Source organism: Narcine bancroftii, chromosome 5, assembly GCF_036971445.1.
Source record: "Narcine bancroftii isolate sNarBan1 chromosome 5, sNarBan1.hap1, whole genome shotgun sequence".
NCBI lineage: Eukaryota > Metazoa > Chordata > Chondrichthyes > Torpediniformes > Narcinidae > Narcine > Narcine bancroftii.
In genome coordinates, this window is record NC_091473.1 from 27,661,912 (window position 1) to 27,685,726 (window position 23,815).

The following is a 23,815-nucleotide window of genomic DNA, read 5'->3' on the forward strand; positions in this document are numbered from 1 at the left end:
GGTGCTGATGGCTGGTTCTGCCTCCCGGTTCTGCCTCCCGGCTCTGCCCCCATTTGCCCACATATAACCCTGGTTTCTCGCCTAAACCCAGAACCATTCTGAAGACTACTGTTGAACCCTTCCCATTGTTATAAGCTAATAAGAGCATTTGTTCTCTTTCCAGTCGTAAGAGCTTTTATTCATGCTACACCTTTTTATGTACTTTTTTATTAATACTATTCATCAAAAATTCAAAAGCAGTGAAGTTATTCGAAGCAAATTTCTCAAGTAGAGAACAGTTTGCTTTTTTTTGCATTATTGAGATGGGATGTATTTATTGGCAATAGATCAACTTTTCTTGAGTTCACAATTTTAAATATTCATACATTGGCTTTCATGTGTGAATGACCTCTCAGCATTGTGAAACTGTTAATTACGAGCTGATATAAGCAGTGAAATGGATTAAAAATGCTAATGTCATGTATGATGTCACCAAAATGGATGAAGTAAATCTGCAATTTTTTCTATAACCTGTAATAATGTTTCACAGAATTAAATAAGGAAGTCTGCAGATGCTGGGGCCAAATACAATACACAAATGTGTTGGAGAAATTCAGCAGGTCATGCAGTATTCATAGGAAGTAAAGGTTAACCAATGTTTCAGGCTAGGCACTTCATCAGGTATATTATACCTTTTAAAGAACCCAAGCCTAAAACAATAGGCCCTTCCTGAATGCGCCACAATTGGCTCCAAGGCGCTGACTCCAATCCCTCTTGGAGGTAGTGTCAGCAGCAGAGCAGAGCGCTCCACCACACATCATGAATATATTGTCACTGCAAGCGGCTGGCTAGGGGTGGGCTGATGTCATTCCAGTGACACCATCAACCCACGATCAATCTCACTTTTCTCTCTCCCACTCACTCACCCTATGGTGCCCTCAGGACAGGAGCGGCCGATGGGGGCTGTCAGGGCACCGAGGGCCGGGCTGTCAAAGTGTGACCACTGCGAGCTGTGTCAGCCCTACCGGCTGCTCCAGCCTCCATCTCCTCGCTGGGCTGGTTCAGCCTTCTAAGCCACTTGTCGGCACCAGCGGCTCAATACGCAGCAGAACAATGGTCGTCTACCCTACCCATAAACCCCGACACAACTGGAACCATTCTGGGAAACACAGAGCATTGGGGATTATGGGTAACGAAGTTGGCCATTACTCGGCACATATGTATGGTGTCATGGCACCAGTACCCACAACTCCTGAATGCCCCAGCTGTCTCCAGGCAAAAAGGGGACTTCGGAATAGGCTTTTCTGGGCCTGCATGAAAAGGTGAGAAATACCTTTTCATTCTGCTTTTTGCCTACCTCCATGCGGAGGCCAATTGAAAAGGCCTAATGGTTACCCTTCCTATGGAATATGACATGTGAACTGTTGAGTTTCTCCAGCATGATTGTGTATTATATTAATCATTCACAATATGATGTGCATTATTCTGAATAAAGTATTTCACATTTAGATTTTTTCCACCACTGCACAAAAATTTTTCATTTAGAAAATATTCACAATCATTAACAAGCCCTTTACTTACAAGCCCTTTATTTGTTCCTTTTACTCTTTCAAAGAATTAAGTGCATGAGCAGAACTGAAGCTGCCAGTAACAGGGAAAAAAAATGTTACCACTTTTACTTGCCCATTTAACTGAACTTGTTTTATTTTAAACACCAACACTTAAAGTAAATGAGAATGGCAAGAATTTAAAAAAAAACAACATGCTATGTTGTTAAAAGTTATTAGAGGCTTGTGAGACCATAATTGTATGTTTTCAATTCTATGGGCCACCAGTATGGCAGCAATTTCACTGAAATCTTGCTCAGGTGTTTAGTTTGAATAGCCATTCTCATTGTTTAAGGCAGTGATCTGAAGAAATTCCGAAAGAAATACTGCTGTGCTGGCCTGGAGTGAAATAGTTAATTTGGCCCAGCTTTCTGCAGTAATTCTTTGGCTTGGCTTCGTGGACGAAGATTTATGGAGGGGGTAAAAAGTCCACGTCAGCTGCAGGCTCGTTTGTGGCTGACAAGTCCGATGCGGGACAGGCAGACACGGTTGCAGCGGTTGCAGGGGAAAATTGGTTGGTTGGGGTTGGGTGTTGGGTTTTTCCTCCTTTGCCTTTTGTCAGTGAGGTGGGCTCTGAGGTCTTCTTCAAAGGAGGTTGCTGCCCGCCAAACTGTGAGGCGCCAAGATGCACGGTTTGAGGCGTTATCAGCCCACTAGCGGTGGTCAATGTGGCAGGCACCAAGAGATTTCTTTAGGCAGTCCTTGTACCTTTTCTTTGGTGCACCTCTGTCACGGTGGCCAGTGGAGAGCTCGCCATATAACACGATCTTGGGAAGGCGATGGTCCTCCATTCTGGAGACGTGACCCATCCAGCGCAGCTGGATTTTCAGCAGCGTAAACTCGATGCTGTCGACCTCCGCCATCTCGAGTACTTTGACATTAGGGATGAAAGCGCTCCAATGGATGTTGAGGATGGAGCGGAGACAACGCTGGTGGAAGCGTTCTAGGAGCCGTAGGTGGTGCCGGTAGAGGACCCATGATTCGGAGCCGAACAGGAGTGTGGGTATGACAACGGCTCTGTATACGCTTATCTTTGTGAGGTTTTTCAGTTGGTTGTTTTTCCAGACTCTTTTGTGTAGTCTTCCAAAGGCGCTATTTGCCTTGGCGAGTCTGTTGTCTATCTCATTGTCGATCCTTGCATCTGATGAAATGGTGCAGCCGAGATGGGTAAACTGGTTGACCGTTTTGAGTTTTGTGTGCCCGATGGAGATGTGGGGGGGCTGGTAGTCATGGTGGGGAGCTGGCTGATGGAGGACCTCAGTTTTCTTCAGGCTGACTTCCAGGCCAAACATTTTGGCAGTTTCCGCAAAGCAGGACGTCAAGCGCTGAAGAGCTGGCTCTGAATGGGCAACTAAAGCGGCATCGTCTGCAAAGAGTAGTTCATGGACAAGTTTCTCTTGTGTCTTGGTGTGAGCTTGCAGGCGCCTCAGATTGAAGAGACTGCCATCCGTGCGGTACCGGATGTAAACAGCGTCTTCTTCAGCATGATGCTGAACCAAGCCATGCAGTAATTACATAAGTTTGAACTACCCTACTACAGATTTAATTCCTGGCCTAAATAAAATAACAGGGATGTCAATTTCACTCTTGTGTCCCAGGAATTAAGGGATCAATTGTGGGATTAAAATTCAGACTCACTTTTAAATTTTAAAAATCTCTACATTTGTACCCCATCGATTTAATCTAAAAGTAGATAACAAATTCACAGTTCAAATAAAAATGAAGGAACAAAACAGGAATCTAATTCAGCTTGTATAGTTATTATGCTAAAATTGTAGCTGTTTCTAAGCTTTCATCTTTTTTTCTTTCAGCAGGGATCCTCTGGAGATTTAATGATCAGAAACATTCAGCTTAAGGATGCTGGTAGATTTGTTTGCATGGTTCAGACCACTGTGGACAGTGCGTCAGCTGCAGCTGACCTGATCGTCAGAGGCAAGTATCCCATTGACAATGAAGTTTACTCACTAAATGTACTATTACATTTATTAAGTGGCTGAAATATTTGGCACTTTTGCTGTTCTTTTTTAATATATCAATCAAATGTGTGTACAATTGTTGTAGCTCCTCAAAGGTAGGCTTCTTATCTAGAATCCTCTTCTGATGTAATTATCTACTTTTACAATCTATTTGAACAATAGAAATATAGTGGCATGGTAACACTACCAAAAACTCTAATCCAAAAAATTGTATTCTGTTAGAACAGTTATTTTTCAACCTTGCATTGACTATTAATAATCTGCATAGACATATTGGGTTGCAGGACCTGTCTCTTCAGTATGTGATGATGACTGTTACTTGAAGAATGATTCATGCAATTTTTCTAGCATATTTTTTTCACAAGAGTGGAGGAATAAACTCAATGTATATATTTGTTATTTTTATTCCAAATTTACAAGTAAAATTCAAAATACATTTGTAAAAATTAATGATTGTTTTAATTAACATCGCCTCTTTAACTCGACCTAGATGAGTTGCAGTTCATCTCATGTTAGGCGAGGTTGGGGGGGCGTGGCAAGGTGGCGTAAGGATCAGACATGCCTTCCAGTCCTCTCCTGACTCTATCTTATTGTTTTGTCTAGAAATGCCCGTTAAAATTCTTTAAAAGTTTAGATAACTTCAGTGCTGTTAATTTAACTTATGATGGTACAATTGGTGGAAAAGAGCAAAAAAAAACGACAACAGATCATCAAAAAACTACATTTTCCAGAAGTTCAAGTTTTGGAGCCTACCTACAGGAAAGACACCGGGGCTCAGCCTGAAATGGATCCCAGGAGAGAGGTACAGCTTTCGGATGTAGAGATCAATGTTACATCGGTAGAGCCCTCTAAAGAGGGCGCCAAACAGCCTTTATAACAAAGAGTTACTCAGGTTCGCACATGTGCAGTAGCATCTGATGGCAATGTTATGAATGAACCACTTGTAGTAACATCAGTTGAAGTACCGGCTGGGGAAAGGCATTTGTCAACTATAGCGGTGGCACTGCAAACTGCACCTCTTGAGATAAAAGAACCTATACAACTTGATGTACTGGGAGAAATTAATACATAATGGACTGGGGAAAATCCCGGCTAACGTCCTCCAGTCACTGCTGGAAAGGCTGTGGCTGGGGTTTCCACACGCAGCTATACTACAAGGAAGGCAACCAGAATGAAGGAAGCAACAGAAGACCCTTTGGTTATGCAGAAGAAGCAGGAATCTGTTGAGCCAGAATCTCTTCCAATTGAAAAGATTCTGGTGAATCTTGAATCTAAATGATCTTATACAATTCAGGGATTATCTAAGATTATGACTGAACTTGGTACTAGGTTTAATACTCTGATAGAAATAAATTCTCAACAGATGGCTGAGTTTGGAGCTTTTAAGCTTGAAGTGAGAGATAAATTTAATTCGTGTGAAGAAGATATAGACAAAATACGAGATCAAGTTTCAGATATGACCAAAATGGTCGAAGATATACAAACTCAAAATAAAAATTTGGTGAAAAAGATTGATTATTTGGAAAACCAATCCAGACGGAACAATATAAAGATTATTGGTTTGCCGGAAGGAATGGAGGGACCAGACCCAAGAAAATTTTTTACTGAATGGATTCCGCAGGTGCTGGGTCAAGAACATTTCCCGGAAGGTATAATACTGGAACGTGCTCACAGAGCCTTGCGTAGAAGACCTATTTCAGGTCAAAGTCCAAGACCTGTTTTGGTTCATTGCTTGAATTATTACGACAGAGAAATAATTTTACGAGTGGCTATTAGAAATGCACAACAGAGAAAATCACCCTTGATGATTCAAAATAATCGAGTTTTCTTCTATGCGGATTTGAGTCAAGAAGTTATGTTCCAATGACGGGAATTCAACTCTGCTAAAGAGTTGTTGTGGAAGAAAGGTTATAAGGCAACCTTTAGATATCCAGCTGTTTTGAAGGTTTTTCAAGATGGTTACCAACCAAAGTTCTTTGGTTCTCCAAAGGAAGCTATAGCATTTGCTCAAGAACCGCCAATTACTAAGTTTCAACAGAGACATAGTCCGCTGCGATCTCTAAGGAGACAAGAGATGGAAGAAAAAGAGCCGTGCTCCAAGAAGGAATGGTTGTAATGGTGACTCGGCAGTTGGAGCTGATTAAAAGGAGAGTTGTTCTCTTTTTTTCTAATGTTTTTGTTTAAAAAAAAGGAATATTAAATAATGATGATTTTAGTTTAAGATGAAGATGAAGTGAGAGTTGGGGGAGAGAACTGGATAGGCACTATTTCCTGAAAGTCATCTGCTACGTGTGAGTTATCTCACACCCATTTTTTTTTGGGAGTTACCGCATTGCGCGGTTTAGACGGGAGGTGGTATTTTTAACCTCCTACCCGTTTTTTTTGTATTATTAGATTAAAGAGTGAAGGGTTTTTTTTGTGTTTATAAAAAAAAGCATAAGAAAGTATTTGATTGTTTAAAAAACTAAAAATTGATGTGGTTTTTTTTGTAAAGTTTATTCAGTAGATAAGGAATATTTGAAATTTAAATGTGAATGGATGGATAAGTTTTTTTTTAATATTTTTTCTTTAACTTTAAGGTGAAAGGAGTGGTAATTCTGGTGTATATTATTTTGCTATTTTAGTTATAGAACGAAGGGAATAATGGTGAAAGTTATAAATTGAAGTGTACAATTCTTAATGAGGCTTGAATTTTGTTTGTGGTTTATGCTCCATTTGTTGAAGATATAGATTTCGTTGTAGATGTGTTTTTATTATTTGGATATCTGAATTTTAACGTAATGATTGGGGATATTTAAATGTGGTATTGGAGCTTTTATTGGATAATTATTCAAGAGTAAAAGGGAAAAATGGTGGAAGAGTACTAAAATTGAATTGTACAATGCTCAATGAGGTTTGAATTTTGTTTTAAGATGGTGGTTTATGTGACTAATATGATGATAGATGTGAAGTTAGTTGATATTTGGTGAAGGTTTATCTCTCTCGAGAAAGTTTTTTTTCATCTTTTTTTCTCATGCTACAATTTTTTAAAGAATTTTTGATAGACAATGTTACTAACTTTACTAACTTTTTATATTAAGTTTGAGTTAAATATATGTTTTATCTTAACTCTGTTAAATATATGCATTTAAGTTTGATTTAAATATGTTTTTAAGTCTGATATCTTAGTATTAATTACTTCTCTTTTTGTTAGTATTTTAATCGGTTATGTTTTTGTTTTTTTGTTTTTTTTGTAAGTGGGTTTTTTTTCTCACATATTATTAACTTTATTAATTCTTCACTCTATTTTGGGGGAAATGGGGGGTTGGACTAATTTGATTTGGGTTATTAATGTGTAATAATTATTGGGGAGGGTATAGTTTATTTAATTACTGATACTGTATTGTAATTTTATTATTTTATTATTTTTTTTAATGTAATCCTATATGTTATTCATGTTATAAAATCTTAAATAAAGTTTTAAAAAAATGTTAGGCGAGGTTAGACATGGGTTATGCTTAATTATTTAATAATTTAATAGTACATTAGCAAAGTTGAAAGAAAATTTGTCACAAGCAAATATTTATCATGAGTTTTGGTTTACATTTCTGGACTTGTAAGTATTCCATGTGTGACATGTACATGGGAAGCATTTTATGGAATAATACTGTGCATACAAAGAAGCCAGCACGTATCTGAGCTAAATGATAATCTATCCAATTAAATTAGTTATACATCATTATTAAGACCAGGAGGCAATAGCTGGGTTACCTATTATGTTGAAAGCTTCAATAAATTGTGTTAGACTTTCCTGAGAGCAAGGAACGGAATGTAAATACTTAATAGATTTGAAAAAGTCATCATAATGAAGTGAATTTATCTGAAGTAAAAGCCCAGCATCATTTTATAATTCAAAGCTCAAACAAAGCCTGTAAACAAGGTAGAACTTATTCCTTATCTTGATGTGCTTTGTATATCTCCCTGTGAACTCAGGTATAAAGGAATAGAATTTATTATGGATAAGGGTGAATTACTCTTGGTAGAGAAAGCAGGTGGCAGCTGTCGGCAGCAGCTGAGGAAAACTGAAGTCATTGATGAAAGCTAATACTCAGCAATCGTTAAGATAGTCTGCAACATACAACTGGTTCTTTCTTACTGATTGTTGATTGTGCTTTTTGTTTATATCAAATTCCACGGTTATATAGTGTTGCTTTGTAGCTGCTTTGAAATCTCTTGGTATGCAGTGGCCCTTGAAAGAATTATTCTTCCCAACAATGATGCCTCTTAATTTTGTTTTATCATTTAATTTGTGGATGAGTTGTCTCCAAATACTGATTGTCACTAATTGAAATGCCATTCTGTTGACTCCTCCAAATTTTCATGTCATTATCAAACTTTCAATCCAAAAGCAGTATAGCTTCAATTTTTTTTTTTCATTTTCTGCCCTGTGTTCTTCAGTGATAGTGTTTTAGCCCAACTATCCATTCTGACCAAGTTGTCTATGCTAGCAAGTCTCATTTGCCTGTGTTCAGTCCATCTCTGTCCAAATCATTCCTATTCACTAACCTCTCTAAATGTCATTTATATGTTAGAATTGTACCTCCCTTGACCATTTCCTCTGCCAGCTCATTCCATATGCCCTCCAGTAATTTCTGTGAAAAGGTGCACCTCAGGTCCCTTTTAAATCTTACCCATCTCACACATCTATCTCCTTTTGCTTTAGATTCCCTTGTCCTTGGAAAAAGACTATGATAATTTACCTTCTTTATACCCAGCATCCCAGCATGATTTTATCAATCTCTGTAAGGTCCCCCAACAACCTACTGCACTTCAGGGTGAAAAGTTCTCACCTATGCAGCCTCTCCTTAGAATTCAAGCACACCAGTCCTGGTAACATTATTGGGAGTCTTTTCTGCACCTTTTTTCAGCTTTATCATGTTTTTCCTACAGGTGACTGAGCAGAATTGCACACAGTATTCACTAATATTTGTACAGTTAGTTGATATCCCTGCTCTTGTACTCAATTACTGACCAATGAAGGCAAGTGTTCTAAACACCTTCTTTATCACCATGTTCATTAGTGTTGCATTATGATTAGAATTAGGATTAGGAACAACATTCATGAATCAATGAACCTGTATCCTCAAGTCCCTCTTTTTTGTTAAACTTTATTTATGTCATTCAAAAAACAATTAGTACATAACATATACAACAATTAACCCTAAACATGAATGAAGAAAATAAACCCCCCTTCAGCCAACTCTCCTAAGGAGAGCCATAAGAAAGAAAAAAAAGAAAAAATATTTAAAAAAAATTAAGCATACATATTAAGATCTAATCAATTTAAATTGAAATGTAAATATTCTGAATATAACAACCACTTATTAATAAAAAAACTATAATTATCACATAAAACATATGTAATTTTTTTCCATTATTAAACAATATTTCATCTCATTATGCCATCTATTAATATCAATCATATTTATCTTTCCACATACTAGCAATACATTTTTTTGTTACAGATAAAGCTAAATATACAAAAGCAAGTTGAAACTTATCTAATCCCAAACTTTTCAAAGGTTGTAAACTACCCAATAAAAACACTGTCCGATCTAAAAGTATTTTAATTTTATACAGGTATTCTAAAAACAATTGAATTTTCTTCCAAAAAGATTGTATACATGACCAAACAGCATGAAAAAAAGTTCCAACAAAATTACCACATCTAAAACACACTACTTTTTAAAATTTTCAGGTGTTAAGTATAATTGATGTAAAAAATTATAGTTATTCATTGCATAACGTGCATTTATCAATCTAGTTACACTTTCATAACAAATATCTAACCAATCATCCTCGGAAAAAATAAATCCAATGTCCGCTTCCCATTTATGTTTAGACCTATCCCAACCCTTTTTATCCATACCATCCTGTAATATTTGATACATAGATAAAATATAACCCTTCTCTCGTACCGTCATAAGAAAAATCTCAAATTTAGTCATTTCAGGTAAAATCATATCTCTACCAAACATACGTTTTAACAAAGATCAAATTTGATAATAGAGAAACAAAGAATTCTTATCAACACCAAAACTGTCCCTCATCTGATTAAAAGATAAAAATTTACCCTCTTTAAAACAATCTCCAAATTCTTCACACCTTTAAATCTCCAATGCCATAAACTTTGATTATGTATTGAAAAAGAAATAAGTTGATTATTATACAATGGAGTCAAAGCCGATAATTCAACCCTAGAGCCTATCATTTTATTTTTCTTAATCCATAGCTTCGTTAAATGTTTTAGTATAGGCACATTATATTGCTGTAACAAATTTATATTCCATCTAAACAAAAATTGATGTATTTCAAATTCAGAAATAATTGCCATCTCAATTTTGGCCCAAGTAGGAGGCTGTTCCAAATCTATCAAGGAACTAATAAATTTAAATTGGGCTGCTTCATAATAATTTTGAAAATGTGGTAAACGTAATCCCCCTAACTCATATTTCAAGTTAATTTTTTCAAAGCTATTCTTGAAAATTTACCTCTCATTTGCCTGTCTTCAGTCCATCTCTGTCCAAATCATTCCTATTCACTAACCTGTCTAAATGTCATTTATATGTTAGAATTGTACCTCCCTAACCATTTTATTCAAATCTCAAAAAAAAAATGTTATCAAGTAAATATGGAATAGATTGAAACAAATATTGTATACGTGGAAAAATATTCATCTTAATTGTATTTATCCTACCCAATGAATTAATAGGTAAATCTTTCCATTTAAACAAATCAGTTTTATTTTTTTTTAATTAACGGAACATAATTTAATTTATATAAAGATTGATAATCAACATTCAGAATTATACCCAAATATTTAATTCGATCAGTCCATTTCAGATTAATAATATTCTTATAAACTGAATAATCTCCTTCACTTTCTGGTAATATTTCACTTTATTCCCAATTAATTTGATATCCAGAAAGACATCCATATTGTATCAAACACTCCTTCAAGTGCAAAAGTGACTAAGCTGGGTTTATTAAATACACAATACATCATCAGCAAATAAATTAATTTTATACTCCTTATCTAAAACTTTCATACCTTGTATCTGTGTATTTTGTCTTATCAGCTGTGCTAAAGGTTCAATCACTAACGCAAACAAAGCTGGTGATAAAGGACAACCTTTATCGAGTCAATTTAAAAGGTTCCGAAATCAAGCCATTCGTCAATACTCTAGCTACCGGTTTACTATATAAAACCTTAATCCAACCAATAAAAAAAGGACCAAACTTAAATTTCTCCAGAACTTTAAACAAAAAATTCCACTCAATTCTATCAAATGCTTTTTCTGCATCTAAAGATATCACCATTGGGTGGTCTGAAGATTGTCGAAATCTATTAATCAAACTAATCACGGGCAAAATATTATCTGAAGCATATCTATTCTTTATAAAACCTGTTTCATCCATATGAATCAACTTAGGTAAAAATTTAGCCAATCTATTTGCTAATATTTTAGCTATTAATTTATAATCTACATTTAACAACAAAATTGGTCTATATGAAGATACTTTCAAAAGATCTCTATCTTTCTTTAGAATTACTGTAATTAAAGCACTAGAACAAGACTCAGGTAATTCATAATGTTCTCCAACTTGACGTAATACATCCCCAAACACTGTAGAGAAATCATCATAAAAGATTTTATAAAATTCAACCGAAAATCCATCATCACCAGGCGATTTACCATTCAGCATTTCCATCATAGCCATTTTAATTTCCGAATCAGTAAATGGTTCCTCTAACTCCTATATATCTGCATCCTCTAATATCGGTAAATTCAACTGTGATAGAAAAAGATCAATCGATCCAATTTTTTTGTTTTTCTTCAGATGTATATAACGTTTTATAAAATGAACAAAATTCATCATTAATCTCACGAGGTTTATAAGTAATAAGAGAATTCCGTCTAACAGCATTAATAGTCCTTGAAACCTGTTCTTTCTTTAATTGCCATGCCAATATCTTATGTGCTTTCTCTCCCCATTCATAATACCATTGCTTAGTCCTGTTAATGACACATTCAAATTGATAAGATTGCAAAGTATTATATTCCAATTTCAACCAAGATAATTCTATTTTCTGATCGTCTGTAGCCTCTTTCTGAAATTCCTTTTCTCTCAGCAATCTTTCTCTAAGTCAAGACTCCGATTTAATCGATTCTTTTTCATTTTAGAAGTATAACTAATTATTTGTCCTCTCAAATAAGCTTTCATAGCATCCCATAATACAAACTTACTTTGAACAGAATTAGAATTTTCTTTCAGAAAAAAAATAATTTGTTTTTTCAAAAAAATCAATAAATTCCATATTATTTAACAACAGAATTAAACCTCCAATGAATTTTCTCAGAAGTTGCATATGTAAAATATAACAATGATTTGAAATCACCCCACTTTTATATTCTGCTTGTATCTTCCCTTGTAAATGTGCCGATACTAAAAAAAAAAGTCAATCCTTGAAAACGATTCATGTCGGATTAAGACGTCTTCAAATATCTACTAAATTAAGATCTTTCATTAACGCTTGAACCTGAACTGCCATTTTAGATTTCTTAACTTTCTTTGATTTATCCAATAAAGGTTCCAAAACACAATTAAAATCACCACCAACTAAAATATTACCATTAGCCTGACCCAAATATAAAAATGCATCTGAAATAAATATTTCATCATCTACATTTGTTGCATAAATATTAAGTAAAGTCCAAAATTCACTAAAAATCTTACAATTCAATTTAAGAATACATCCTGCCTTTTCCTCCATTGATTGTAATTCAAAAGATGAATTTTTATGTATCAAAATTGGTACGCCTTTAGCCCTCGAATTAAATGAAGAAGAATATACATGCCCAACCCAGTCCCTTTTTAATTTCATGCTTTCCTTCACATTCAAATGTGTTTCTTGTAAAAAAGCAATATCAATTTTCATTTTCTTAATATACACCAAGACTCACTTATGCTTAATCGGACTATTTAATCCTCGATCCTTAAAAGTAGCAAACCTCAACTTTGACATACCTACTATTATTACTAAATACCAATAATATCTTTATATAAAAACTCAAAGCAATGTATATAGGCCCTCCAATGGAAAAAATCACAAATTAAAATCTAACTAAAATGAAAATAAAAAATTAATAAAGAAAAATAAAGAAAATCCCCCCCCCAAAAAAAACCTACCAAAAGGTAGTAATCCCCTAAACAAAAATTGGGTGTGGGTCACCCGCCAGTGACTGATGACTAGTAAAGAACTTAGTGCAAATCTCTCCCTCCCCAGCCAAACAATCAATTACATCAAAATATCATAATAACAAAAAAATAGAGTAAGAAAATTCTTCTTTTCATCCAAGAGATTCCAATCTCGGAGATCCCATTTCAAAATGGGAAAATTCTTCTTTTCATTCCCGTTTTTCCCATTTCTGCCATTTCTTCCATTTCTGGAACAACCAGATTTTTCTTTAGGAGATAATGGTGGAATACGTCTTTGTCCTCTTATCTCTGGCAATGAATCAGCAAAAATCATTGCTTCACGATCATTCTCAAAAAACCGAAATTGATGATCTCCATAGAACACCTTCAACACTGCCGGGTAGCGAAAAGTAGACTTATAACCTTTATGCCACAAAGCTTCTTTAACTGGGTTAAATTGACATCGGCGTTGAATAACCTCTTGACTCAAGTCAGGATAAAAAAAAACTCTACTATTCTGAATCACTAACAAAGTTTGTCATTGCCTCGCATTTTGCACTGCTAGTTTAAGTATTGCTTCTCTGTCCAGATAATTCAAACATCGAATTATTATTGGTCTCGGTGGTTGACCAGATAAAGGTGTTCTTCTTAAAGCTCTATGAGCTCTTTCCAATACCAAGCCTCCAGAAAAAAATTCTTGTCCTAATACTTGTGGGATCCAGTCTTTAAAAAAACGAAGAGGATCTTGTCCTTCTATACCTCTGGCAAAGCAACGATTTTCACATTATTCCTTCTACTTTGATTCTCCAAGTAGTCTATTTTCCTCTCTAACTCCTTCTCACATTCTCCTAATTCTATAACTGATTTTTCAACCTTCAACACTTTTTCTGTGTTAGAAACCACTTGCTGTTTACATTCCCAAAAAGCAGACTGAAATTTTTAAAAATCTTCATAAGATGCTTCCACATGTGCTTTAACTGTATTCAATTCTGAACTTATACTAGTATTCATTTAACTGCATACACTGTAACTCAGAAAAGCTCAGCCCTGCTTTCTCTAACGTAGTGGCAAAACCAGGTAACTGCAGCTCCTGCTGCAACGCAATGAAAGGCATTTTAGAGGTTTTACTGCAGGTCTGGACTTCCAGCGATGGCACCCTGACTTTCTCAGGGGGTCGCCGCTGGTCTCCCCCCACGGCTTGTTGTTTCTGCGCAAAATCATGGAGGAAATCGATATCTTCAGGTTGAAATGCTTCCTGATGCATTTCAAACAATGGAGTCGTCTTCCTGCTTGCTCCCTCCGTTAAAATTGAGAGGCTTCCAGAATCGGGATCCACTTCTTGGGAACACGCACCTTCCTCCAGAGAATGGGTAGTTCCAGCGCCATCCTTCACATGGTGAGTAGTAGACATTTTTTTTCAGCTCCCACAGGCAGTCTTTGTGGTTTAGACACTGAAGAAGTTAAACCTGAAGCTGTATCAAGTCATTTAGGCCCCAAATCTTCAGCACTTTGAAAATGTAACTTCTTCTGCACTTGAGGTTTAATCTTTTTACCATTAATGGCCTTATTAGTTCCTCAATACTTTAAACTAAAATTTTAAAAGTTCAAACTTGAAAACAAAGGGTTAAAAAATTGGTACTTAAAAGTCTGGCCAGAGAGGTCGAGATTACACATCTAGACTCTACGCCATCTTGCCACGCCCACCCACCCCCCCCCCCCCCCCCCATATCCCCAAGTCTCTCTACAAATCTCCAGGGCATTACCATTCACTGTGCAAATGCTGCTCTTGTTAAACCTACCAGCATGAAGGACCTTGCCTATAGCTAGATTAAATTACATCTGGTTATTCCTTGACACACTTAACCATTTCATCCAGATGTTATTTCAGAGAACTTTCATTGTCTGCTATATCAGCAATTTTGGTGACATATTCAAATTTACTCACCATGTAAGATTCCCCCATCAATCTAATGTACTTCAGGGAGAAAAGTCCCACATTGTCATCCAAATAGTAAAAAATGATGACTCAGCACCAATCTCTGAAGTACTGGTCAAATCCTCCAATCTGAGTAACAATCCTTCAAAGCCAGTATGAGCTTTTTAAGGTAAAATCTTGCTTGATAAATCTGTTAGAATTCTTTGAAGAAATTACAAGCAGTGGATGTTGTGTATTTGGATTTTCAAAAGGCCTTTAACAAGGTAAGAGCCCATGGTACAACAGGAAACTTACTTACGTGGGTAAACATTGACTGATTGGCAGGAAACAGAGTCAGGATACAGGGATCATATTCTGGTTGGCTGCCATTTGCTAGTGGCATTCCATTGGGGTGAGTGCAAGGGCCACTTCTTTTTATCAGGGACTATATATTGTCATGTAATAAAGCAAAAAGGTAATTTTACATTAAATTGCCTTCTGCTTGCCATAATGCAAGATTCACCATTAGTGCATATCAATGATTTAGAATGGAATGAATGGTTTTGTGGCCAAGTTTGTATATGATATGAGGATAGTTGAAGGAGTGCTTAGTTTTGGGGAAACAGGAAGGCTGCAGAAAGACTTGGAAAAATTAGGAGAATGGGCAAAGAAGTGGTAAATGTAATATACTGTTGGAAAGTATTTGGTTGTGGAGTTTGGTAGAAGAAATAAACAATCAGACTATTTTCTAAATGTGCAGAAAATTGATATTTTGCAGATATGAAGGGACCAGGGAGTCCTCATGCTAGATACTCTGAAGGTGAACTTGCAGGATGAATCAGTGGTGCAAAATTAAAATGCAATGCTGGCATTCATTTCTAGAGGAATGGTATATAAGAGCAGGGTTGTGATGTGAGGCTTTATAAGGCACTGGGAAGGTCTCACTTGGAAGTATTGTGAGCAGTTTTGGGCTCCTCATTTAAGAAATGATTTTCTGATGTTAGAGAGGGTTGATTCTGGGAAGGAAAGGATTATCACTTGAGGAATATTTGAGGCCTGTTGGCCTGTACCTGTTGGAAAATGAAAGAGGATCTCATTGAAACATTTTGAAAGTTGAAAGGCATGAACAGAGTAGATGTAGAAAGGTTGTTTCCCATGGTGGGATAGTCTTGGACAAGGGGTAACATCTTAGGATTGTACGTTGCCCACTTAGAACAGAGATGCGGAGAAAATTCTCCGGCTTGAGGATGGTGAATTGGTAGAATTTGTTGCCACAGCTAGTTGTGGAGGCCGTCATTGGTATACTTAAGGCAGATATTGATAGGTTCTTGATCAGCCATGGCATCAAAGGTATGGGGAAAAGGCCAGGGAGTTGGGCTGAGTGGGAAAATGTATCAGCTCATGATTTAAAGGTGGGACAGAATCAATGGGCTGAATAGCCTATTTCTGCTCCTCTGTCTTGTGGTCTTTTGGTTTTATTTCCACCCTTTGACTCTTACAGTCAAGCAAGTTCTTTATGCAATTGACCAGCTTACTCTGAATCTCATGAATCTGACAATTTGGATTAGTCTCCCAAGCAGGATCTGGTGAAAGATCTTACTAAAGTCCGATAGACAAGGTCTGCTGACAATCTTTAAGAACATCAAACAATACAGCATAGTACAGACCCTTTGGCCCTCAATGTTGTGCCGACTTGTAAAAAAAAGTACTAAATCCTCCATAATTTCATCCATGCGTCTGTCTAAGAGTCTCTTAAATGCCCCCAATATTTAAGCTTCCACCATCATCCCCAGAAAGGCATTCCAGGCTCCCACAAATCTCTGTGTAAAATAAATAAATAAAATTACCCCTGATGTCTCCCCTAACTTCCCACCCTTAACTTTATACATGTGTCTTCTGGTGTTTGCTGACCATGCCCTAGGAAACCAGTGCTTGCTGTCGACCCTATCTATGCCTCTCATAACATGGTAAACCTCTCTCAAATCTCCTGCACTCCCAAGTGAAAAGTCCCAGCTCTGCTAATCTTGCCTCACAAGACTTTTTTCCCAATCCAGACAGCTTCCTGGTAAAATCTTTTCTGCACCCTCTCCAGACCATCTTATAATGAAGTGACCAGAACTGAACACAATACTCTTTAAGTGTGGTCTTACCAAAGATTTGTAGAGTTGTAACATGATCTTTCTATTCCTGAATTCAATCCCCATTAATGAATCCTAGCATCCCATAGGCCTTCTTAACTATCCTATCAACATGTGTGGCAACCTTGAGGGATGTATGGATTTGCACCCCAAGGTCCCTCTATTCATCCATTCTCTTAAGTAACTGACCATTTGCCTGACCAGTCAGCCTTTTGGTTAATCCTTCCAAAATGCATCACCTCACACTTAATTGGATTGAAATCCATCTGCCACTTTACTGCCCAACTCTGCATCCTGTCTATATCATGTTGTAACCTTCAACAACCTTCTGCTCCATCCACAACTCCTCCAACCTTCATATCATCCACAAACCTACTGATCCATTCTTCTGCCTCTTCATCCAGATCAATAATAAAAATCATAACAAGCAGAGGTCCCAAAACAGATCCCTGTGGCACTCAGCTAGTCATTGACCTCCAGGCAGAATACTTTCCTTCCACTACTACTCTCTGCTTTCTTCCAACAAGCCAATTATTTATCAATACAGCCAATTTTTCACTGATCCCATGACTCATGACTTTCTGGATGAGTCTAATCCACGTTGACCACATCTACTGCCCTACCCTCATCAGTTTCTTTTATTACATCTTTGTTAATTCATCTTTCCTTTCAAAATGCATGTGCATGCTGTCCCTCAGAATTCCCTCCAGTAATATACCCAAAACGGATGTTAGACTCTTCAGTCTGTTTTTGCTCTCTGGCTGGGCTTTACAACATTTTTTAAACAACTGCACAACATTTGCCACCTTCCATATTGCAGCACCTCACCAAGCAAATACAGTATATATTGGCTATGGATCCTACAACTTAATTTCTAGCTTCCCACAATATCCAAGGATTCTGTCTATTTATCCACTTTGTAAGCATGGTGCTGAAACAAGCCATGAAAGACCTCAACAATGAAGACACTGTTTACATCCGGTACCACACGGATGGCAGTCTCTTCAATCTGAGGTGCCTGAAAGCTCACACCAAGACACAAGAGCAACTTGTCCGTGAACTACTCTTTGCAGACGATGTCGCTTTAGTTGCCCATTCAGAGCCAGTTCTCCAGCGCGTGACGTCCTGTTTTGCGGAAACTGCCAAAATATTTGGCCTGGAAGTCAGCCTGAAGAAAACTGAGGTCCTCCATCAGCCAGCTTCCCACCATGACTACCAGCCCCCCCACATCTCCATCAGGCACACAGAACTCAAAACGGTCAACCAGTTTATCTACCTCGGATGCAATGATCGACAATGAGATAGACAACAGACTCGCCAAGGCAAATAGCGCCTTTGGAAGACTACACAAAAGAGTCTGGAAAAACAACCACCTGAAGAAACACACAAAGATCAGCGTGTACAGAGCCGTTGTCATACCCATGCTCCTGTTCGGCTCTGAATCATGGGTCCTCTACCAGCATCACCTACGGCTCCTAGAACTCTTCCATCAGCGCTGTCTCCGCTCCATCCTCAACATTCATTGGAGTGACTCCATCACCAACATCGAAGTACTCGAGCTGGCAGAGTCCGCAAGCATCGAATCCACACTGCTGAAGACCCAACTGCGCTGGGTGGGTCACGTCTCCAGAGGACCATCACCTTCCCAAAATTGTGTTATATGGTGAGCTCTCCACTGGCCACCAAGACAGAGGTGCACCAAACAGGAGGTACAAGGACTGCTTAAAGAAATCTCTTGGTGCCTGCCACATTGACCACCACCAGTGGGCTGATATCGCCTCCAACCATGCATCTTGGCGCCTCACAGTTCGGCGGGCAGCAACCTCCTTTGAAGAAGACCGCAGAGCCCACCTCACTGACAAAAGACAAAGGAGGAAAAATCCAACACCCAACCCCAACCCACCAATTTTCCCTTGCAACCGCTGCAACCGAGCCTGCCTGTCCCGCATCGGACCTGTCTGTTACCAACGAGCCTGCAGCAGACGTGGACATACCCCTCCGTAAATCTTCGTCTGCGAAGCCAAGCCAAAGAAAAAGAATTTTAAGACCACCAGCGCCTCCTCTTCCCTCACATGGACTCTCTTCAAGACATCATTTTACAAGATCAAACCAGCAACCATAAAGAAGGCATATGAACAATTACTTTATTAACAAAAATTAATCTTCAAACTTAAATTCAAAATCCCTCTTTTTATATCAATGCCCACTTGTTACTATGTAAATTTTTATAACAGTGTAAAACTAATAAATTCCCCAGCCTAAATATAACATATGTAATTAAAGTCTAAGTTATATTTCTAACCGTAGACACAAAAAAAACCAGAAAACACACAAGGCTCACAAAACTTCGATCTCAACCAAAGCAAAGATCATAAACAAAATTCAGTTTGTTTGGTAAACTGAAGCCAAAAGATCTTTGAGAGAGAGAAAGAGAGAGCACAAAATTTGAAGTTGTCATGTGTTCCCCACCATGAGAGATGAACAATGGCTTGGTCCGGATCCTTCTGGCTGCCTTAGGAATGTTCATCTTTTTTGAAATCTCAACATTCTAAACTGTCCTCCAGACCATGACTCATGTTCTGGACCTTCTTCCACTCCACAGCACCCCCAGTGGTGGTTTATCATCCAAGTCCAGAAATTTTTAGATTATTTTCTGCACATGCTCAGTCTGTCTCCCACTCTCTCAACAGTCCACCTTCACCTTGGCTCTCTAAGGCAAACTGTCACTTTTTAGCATAAAACCATAACAACACATAGGCCAATATACAACACAGAACTTTTTAACAATCATCATTCATTTTCCTTTAGCCACCATGTTTCTCTCCATGGTAAATGCAGTCAAGAATTACTGATTTAAAACTTTGCTTAACTCCTATGGTGCATCTTGATAAAATAGCACCTATGACAAGCACCAAAATTGTGCCCCCCTACCCTGTTTAAAAAAAAATCACAAATAAAATTGCCACTTGAGCAATTTACATGCACATTTGGGCTAGTTTTGAAGATGAGCCATGGGTAATGCTGAGCGCTTGTGAGTTGCGGATTTTGGGCTACTTTTAAGACTGTGCATGTTTTTTGGGCGTACTCCATGTTGAAATTATTGATGTCACTGAACAGAACCACAAGCCAACTGATTTTAAAAAGGACCCTCGATTCTGGATGGGGTTTAATTCCAGGAGGGAGTGGAGAGCATCCAACATGCATTTAATCCCAGACACCAGTAACCCAGCACCTGAGGGTGAAAGGGGGAGGGAGGGGTAGATAGAGGGGGATAGGAGGTAGAGAGGGGAGTGATTGAAAGGGGAGAGGGGAGGGGAGAAAAGGGGAAATAGGAGTGAGAGAGGGATGAGGGAGGCAAGGAAAGAGGAGAAGAAGGACGGGAGAGGCAAAGAGGGGAAGCGAAGGGGGTGGTAAGAGAGAGGGACAGGGGAAGAAGAGTGCACACTGCATCCCAGGACAGACAGACCGTGTACGCAATGTGTTACAATTGACCCACTTGTACTTGTCTGCCCTTCGCTGTAAGATCCACTCCTGGAATTGTTTCAGCCCCCACTCCCTGGGCCCACAGACCCCCTCCACCCCCATCCATCAGATCCACCAGGACAAAATCTGAGAGTGAGGGAAAAACTTCCCAAAAAGTCTCAGGAAACATTTTTTTTGAACTTCTGAAATGTAGACTTTTTCAAAGTGGTGGGGGGGGGAGGTGGGTAATTGTCCCTGTGGGTGGCACAGTTCAGTTTGGCTTACCTGCCTCTGGAGGGAGACAGGGGTCTCTCTCTCTCTCTCTCTCGCTCTTCTCTCTCCTCTGTCCTCTCTCTCTCTCTCTCTCACACACACACACACACACACACACACACACACACACACACACACACACACACACACACACACACACACACACACACACACACACACACACACACACACACACCATAAAGTTTAGCCACTGGTGAGCCTTCTTCACGATTACATTAACATGGAGGCCCTAGGACAGATACTCAGAGGTGATGACAGCTAGGAATTTGAAGTTCTTGACCCTCTCCACTGCTGATCACTCGATGAGGATTCTCCTGATTTCCTCCTGAAATTCATGATCATCTCCCTGGTTTTGCTAATGTTGAGTGAAATGTTGTTGTGACACCACTCAACTAGCTAACCTACCTTCCTCCTATACACTTAATTATAACAGCCATATACCTTTTTTTTTCTGACCAGAGCTTCAGTATCTCTGATCATTCAGGGTTCTTTAATATTGCTAATTTTGCCCTTCACTCCAACAGGAACATACTGCTCTGTCCACTCACTTTCTCTCTTGCAAAAGGCTCCCACTTGTAAAATATCCCTTTACCTGTAATTAGGCTCTCCCAATAAATCTTTGAAAGTTCTAGTTCGTGATTCTTTGGCTTGGCTTCGCGGATGAAGATTTATGGAGGGGTATGTCCACGTCTGCTGCAGGCTTGTTGGTGACTGACAAGTTCGACGCGGGGCAGGCAGGCACGGTTGCAGCAGTTGCAAGGGAAAATTGGTTGGTTGGGGTTGGGTGTTGGGTTTTTCCTCCTTTGTCTTTTGTCAGTGAGGTGGGCTCTGCGGTCTTCTTCAAAGGAGGTTGCTGCCCGCTGAACTGTGAGGCGCCAAGATGTACGATTGGAGGCGATATCAGCCCACTGGCGGTGGTCGATGTGGCAGGCACCAAGAGATTTCTTTAAGCAGTCCTTGTACCTCTTGTTTGGTGCACCTCTGTCTCAGTGGCCAGTGGAGAGCTCACCATATAACACGATCTTGGGAAGGCGATGGTCCTCCATTCTGGAGACGTGACCCACCCAGTGCAGTCGGGTCTTCAGCAGTGTGGATTCGATGCTTGTGGACACAAACTATAACAGGGATATAGAGCATGTAAAAGCCAAAATATGAATACTTGTTAGTCAGCATCCCAGGGTCCATAGGCTGGGTGCAGCCATCTTGATCCTTGTGTACATGCGCAAGTCTTCAGTTGGCACATGCATGGTTTGTATATTGGATATTGGTTGGGGTATGTGCAAGAGTGAAGTGCCCTTAATATTGAATTTGCACCCTTCACTCTTGAATGTGCATCAACCAAAATCCAATATGCGAATCACGCATATGCCAACTGAAGACTTGCACATGTGCACAGGAATCAAGATGGCTGTGCCCAGCCTAAAGACCCTGGGACACCAACTAATAAGGTAAGTACACACATTTTGGCTTTTAAATGCCCAATATTCCTGTTGAAGTTTGTCAAATACAACATAAACCACATAAATTTTATTTTTTCTTTACATTTTTCCATCATATGTGCAGATGGAATTAAGTCTTATAGGTTGCAAGTTGGGGAGTATCTCTATCTTCCTATTTCTAGTAATACTAGCGCCTTAGATTAGTTGTGATGCTGGATTTAAAACCCTGAAAGTTCAAATGCTACCAAGCTCCTGAAAATAATTATGCAGGACTTCAACAATCTTCCTGTCTTATTCATTGGTACTAATATGGACTGCACTTCATGGTACTCACCCTCCCTTCTCAGAATTTCTTGTACCCACTCTTAGACATCCTTAACTCTAGCATCAGGAAAGCAACACATAATCCTGGAGTTACACTTGCGACTACAGAAACAGCTTTCTGTGTCCCAGTTTCCCATCTCTTTCACTCTGGCTGACTTCATTATTCCTTGTTGAGCCTCAGAGCCAATCATGGTGCTACTGCTAACCCAGCTATGCTCTGAAAGGCCATGCCACCACAAATCAGCCGAAAGAGATATTACAGAGGGTGAGGGCCACATTAGGATTAGTGTTAGCCTCTGCACTATCTGCCTACTCCTTTGCTGGGGTCATGCACCTACCTGCAGCCTGCATCATAGTTGTGACCATCTCACTAAACCTACTTACTATGATGTTCTCACCCTCCCCAATGGCATCCAGCTTCAGCTCCAGCTCCTTGACATTGTCAGTTAGAAGCTGAATCTGCTTGCATTTCCTGCAGGTGTAGTCAACAGAGACACAAGAAGATTCCCTGATAGCCCACATTCTGCAGGAAGAGCATGCCACAACCCTGAATGCCATCTTACCTAAAATGTCAAAAGATTATTGATGAAGGATCTTGCCTGTCCTAACCTACACCTTTGCTTAGCCTTCTTCCCAAAGCCTCTTTGGCCAAAGCCTTTTATTTCTATCGTCAATCACAACACCTAGACTTCAAGCACAGCCACTCCCCAGAAATCACTCTAAAAAGGTTATTTCATTGGATTGTGTATGCCTTTTGTTCACTGCTACTGCTGGTCGTTGCTTCACATTGACTGGCTATCAACTACAGCTGCCCATGGGAATGAATTCCTGTTATTACAGATGGATAATTTTCAACAGAGCTTATTATTACACATTACAAATTAAACTAAGTTAATTTGCTTAAGTGCAGGAAAGCTATAGAATCTGAGAGTAATTGACAATTCTAATCTCATCCAAAGTCTTTTGGAACACAGCTCAAGCGAAGAGTACATAACTTCGAGACGCTAAAATGCATGCCTTGAAATCAGATTGTTTGGCTCTATTCTTTTTTTAAATATTATATCATCCAGAATCTGTGCTGCAGTTTGGTATGAATTGTTCAAATGATCTTTTGGTGAAATTGTAGAAATCAGAAAATTGGAAAATTCATATCCAATTTGGATTCAAGTTACTATGCCTTATGATTCCCCAGCATCTGACACCCACTAATGATATTGGTAGTTTTGTTTAACACATGGTTCAGTCCATTCTGAAATAAATCAAATCTCACAGGTCGAAGAAGTTAACTTTGGCAGTTGAAAAAATGTCTTTTTTTAAACATTATGTTCAATTTAAAGGTCCCATTGGTTCACATCAAATATTTAACAGGTTACTCCTGCTCACAGACTTCCCAAAGTGGTGAAATTCTACCAAGGAATGTTTTTGATTGTTGTCCCTGTGG

General features: G+C 38.6%; 1 protein-coding gene across 36 annotated transcripts in view; it reads left to right on the top strand.

Moving 5' to 3' along the window:
- LOC138763207 (contactin-4-like) overlaps positions 1 to 23,815 on the top strand; it is a 2,221,540-nt gene that overhangs the window by 2,040,659 nt on the left and 157,066 nt on the right. For 35 of the 36 annotated variants that reach the window (XR_011357395.1, XR_011357394.1, XR_011357396.1 and 32 more), the window contains one exon: positions 3,398 to 3,518. Coding sequence is in view for 33 of the 36 variants with exons in the window: in XM_069936987.1 (XP_069793088.1) it covers positions 3,398 to 3,518 (121 nt within the window). In the remaining 3 variants the exon portion in view is untranslated. The remainder of the gene's footprint in view (positions 1 to 3,397; positions 3,519 to 23,815) is intronic. The other variant, XM_069936995.1, reaches the window with a different exon arrangement.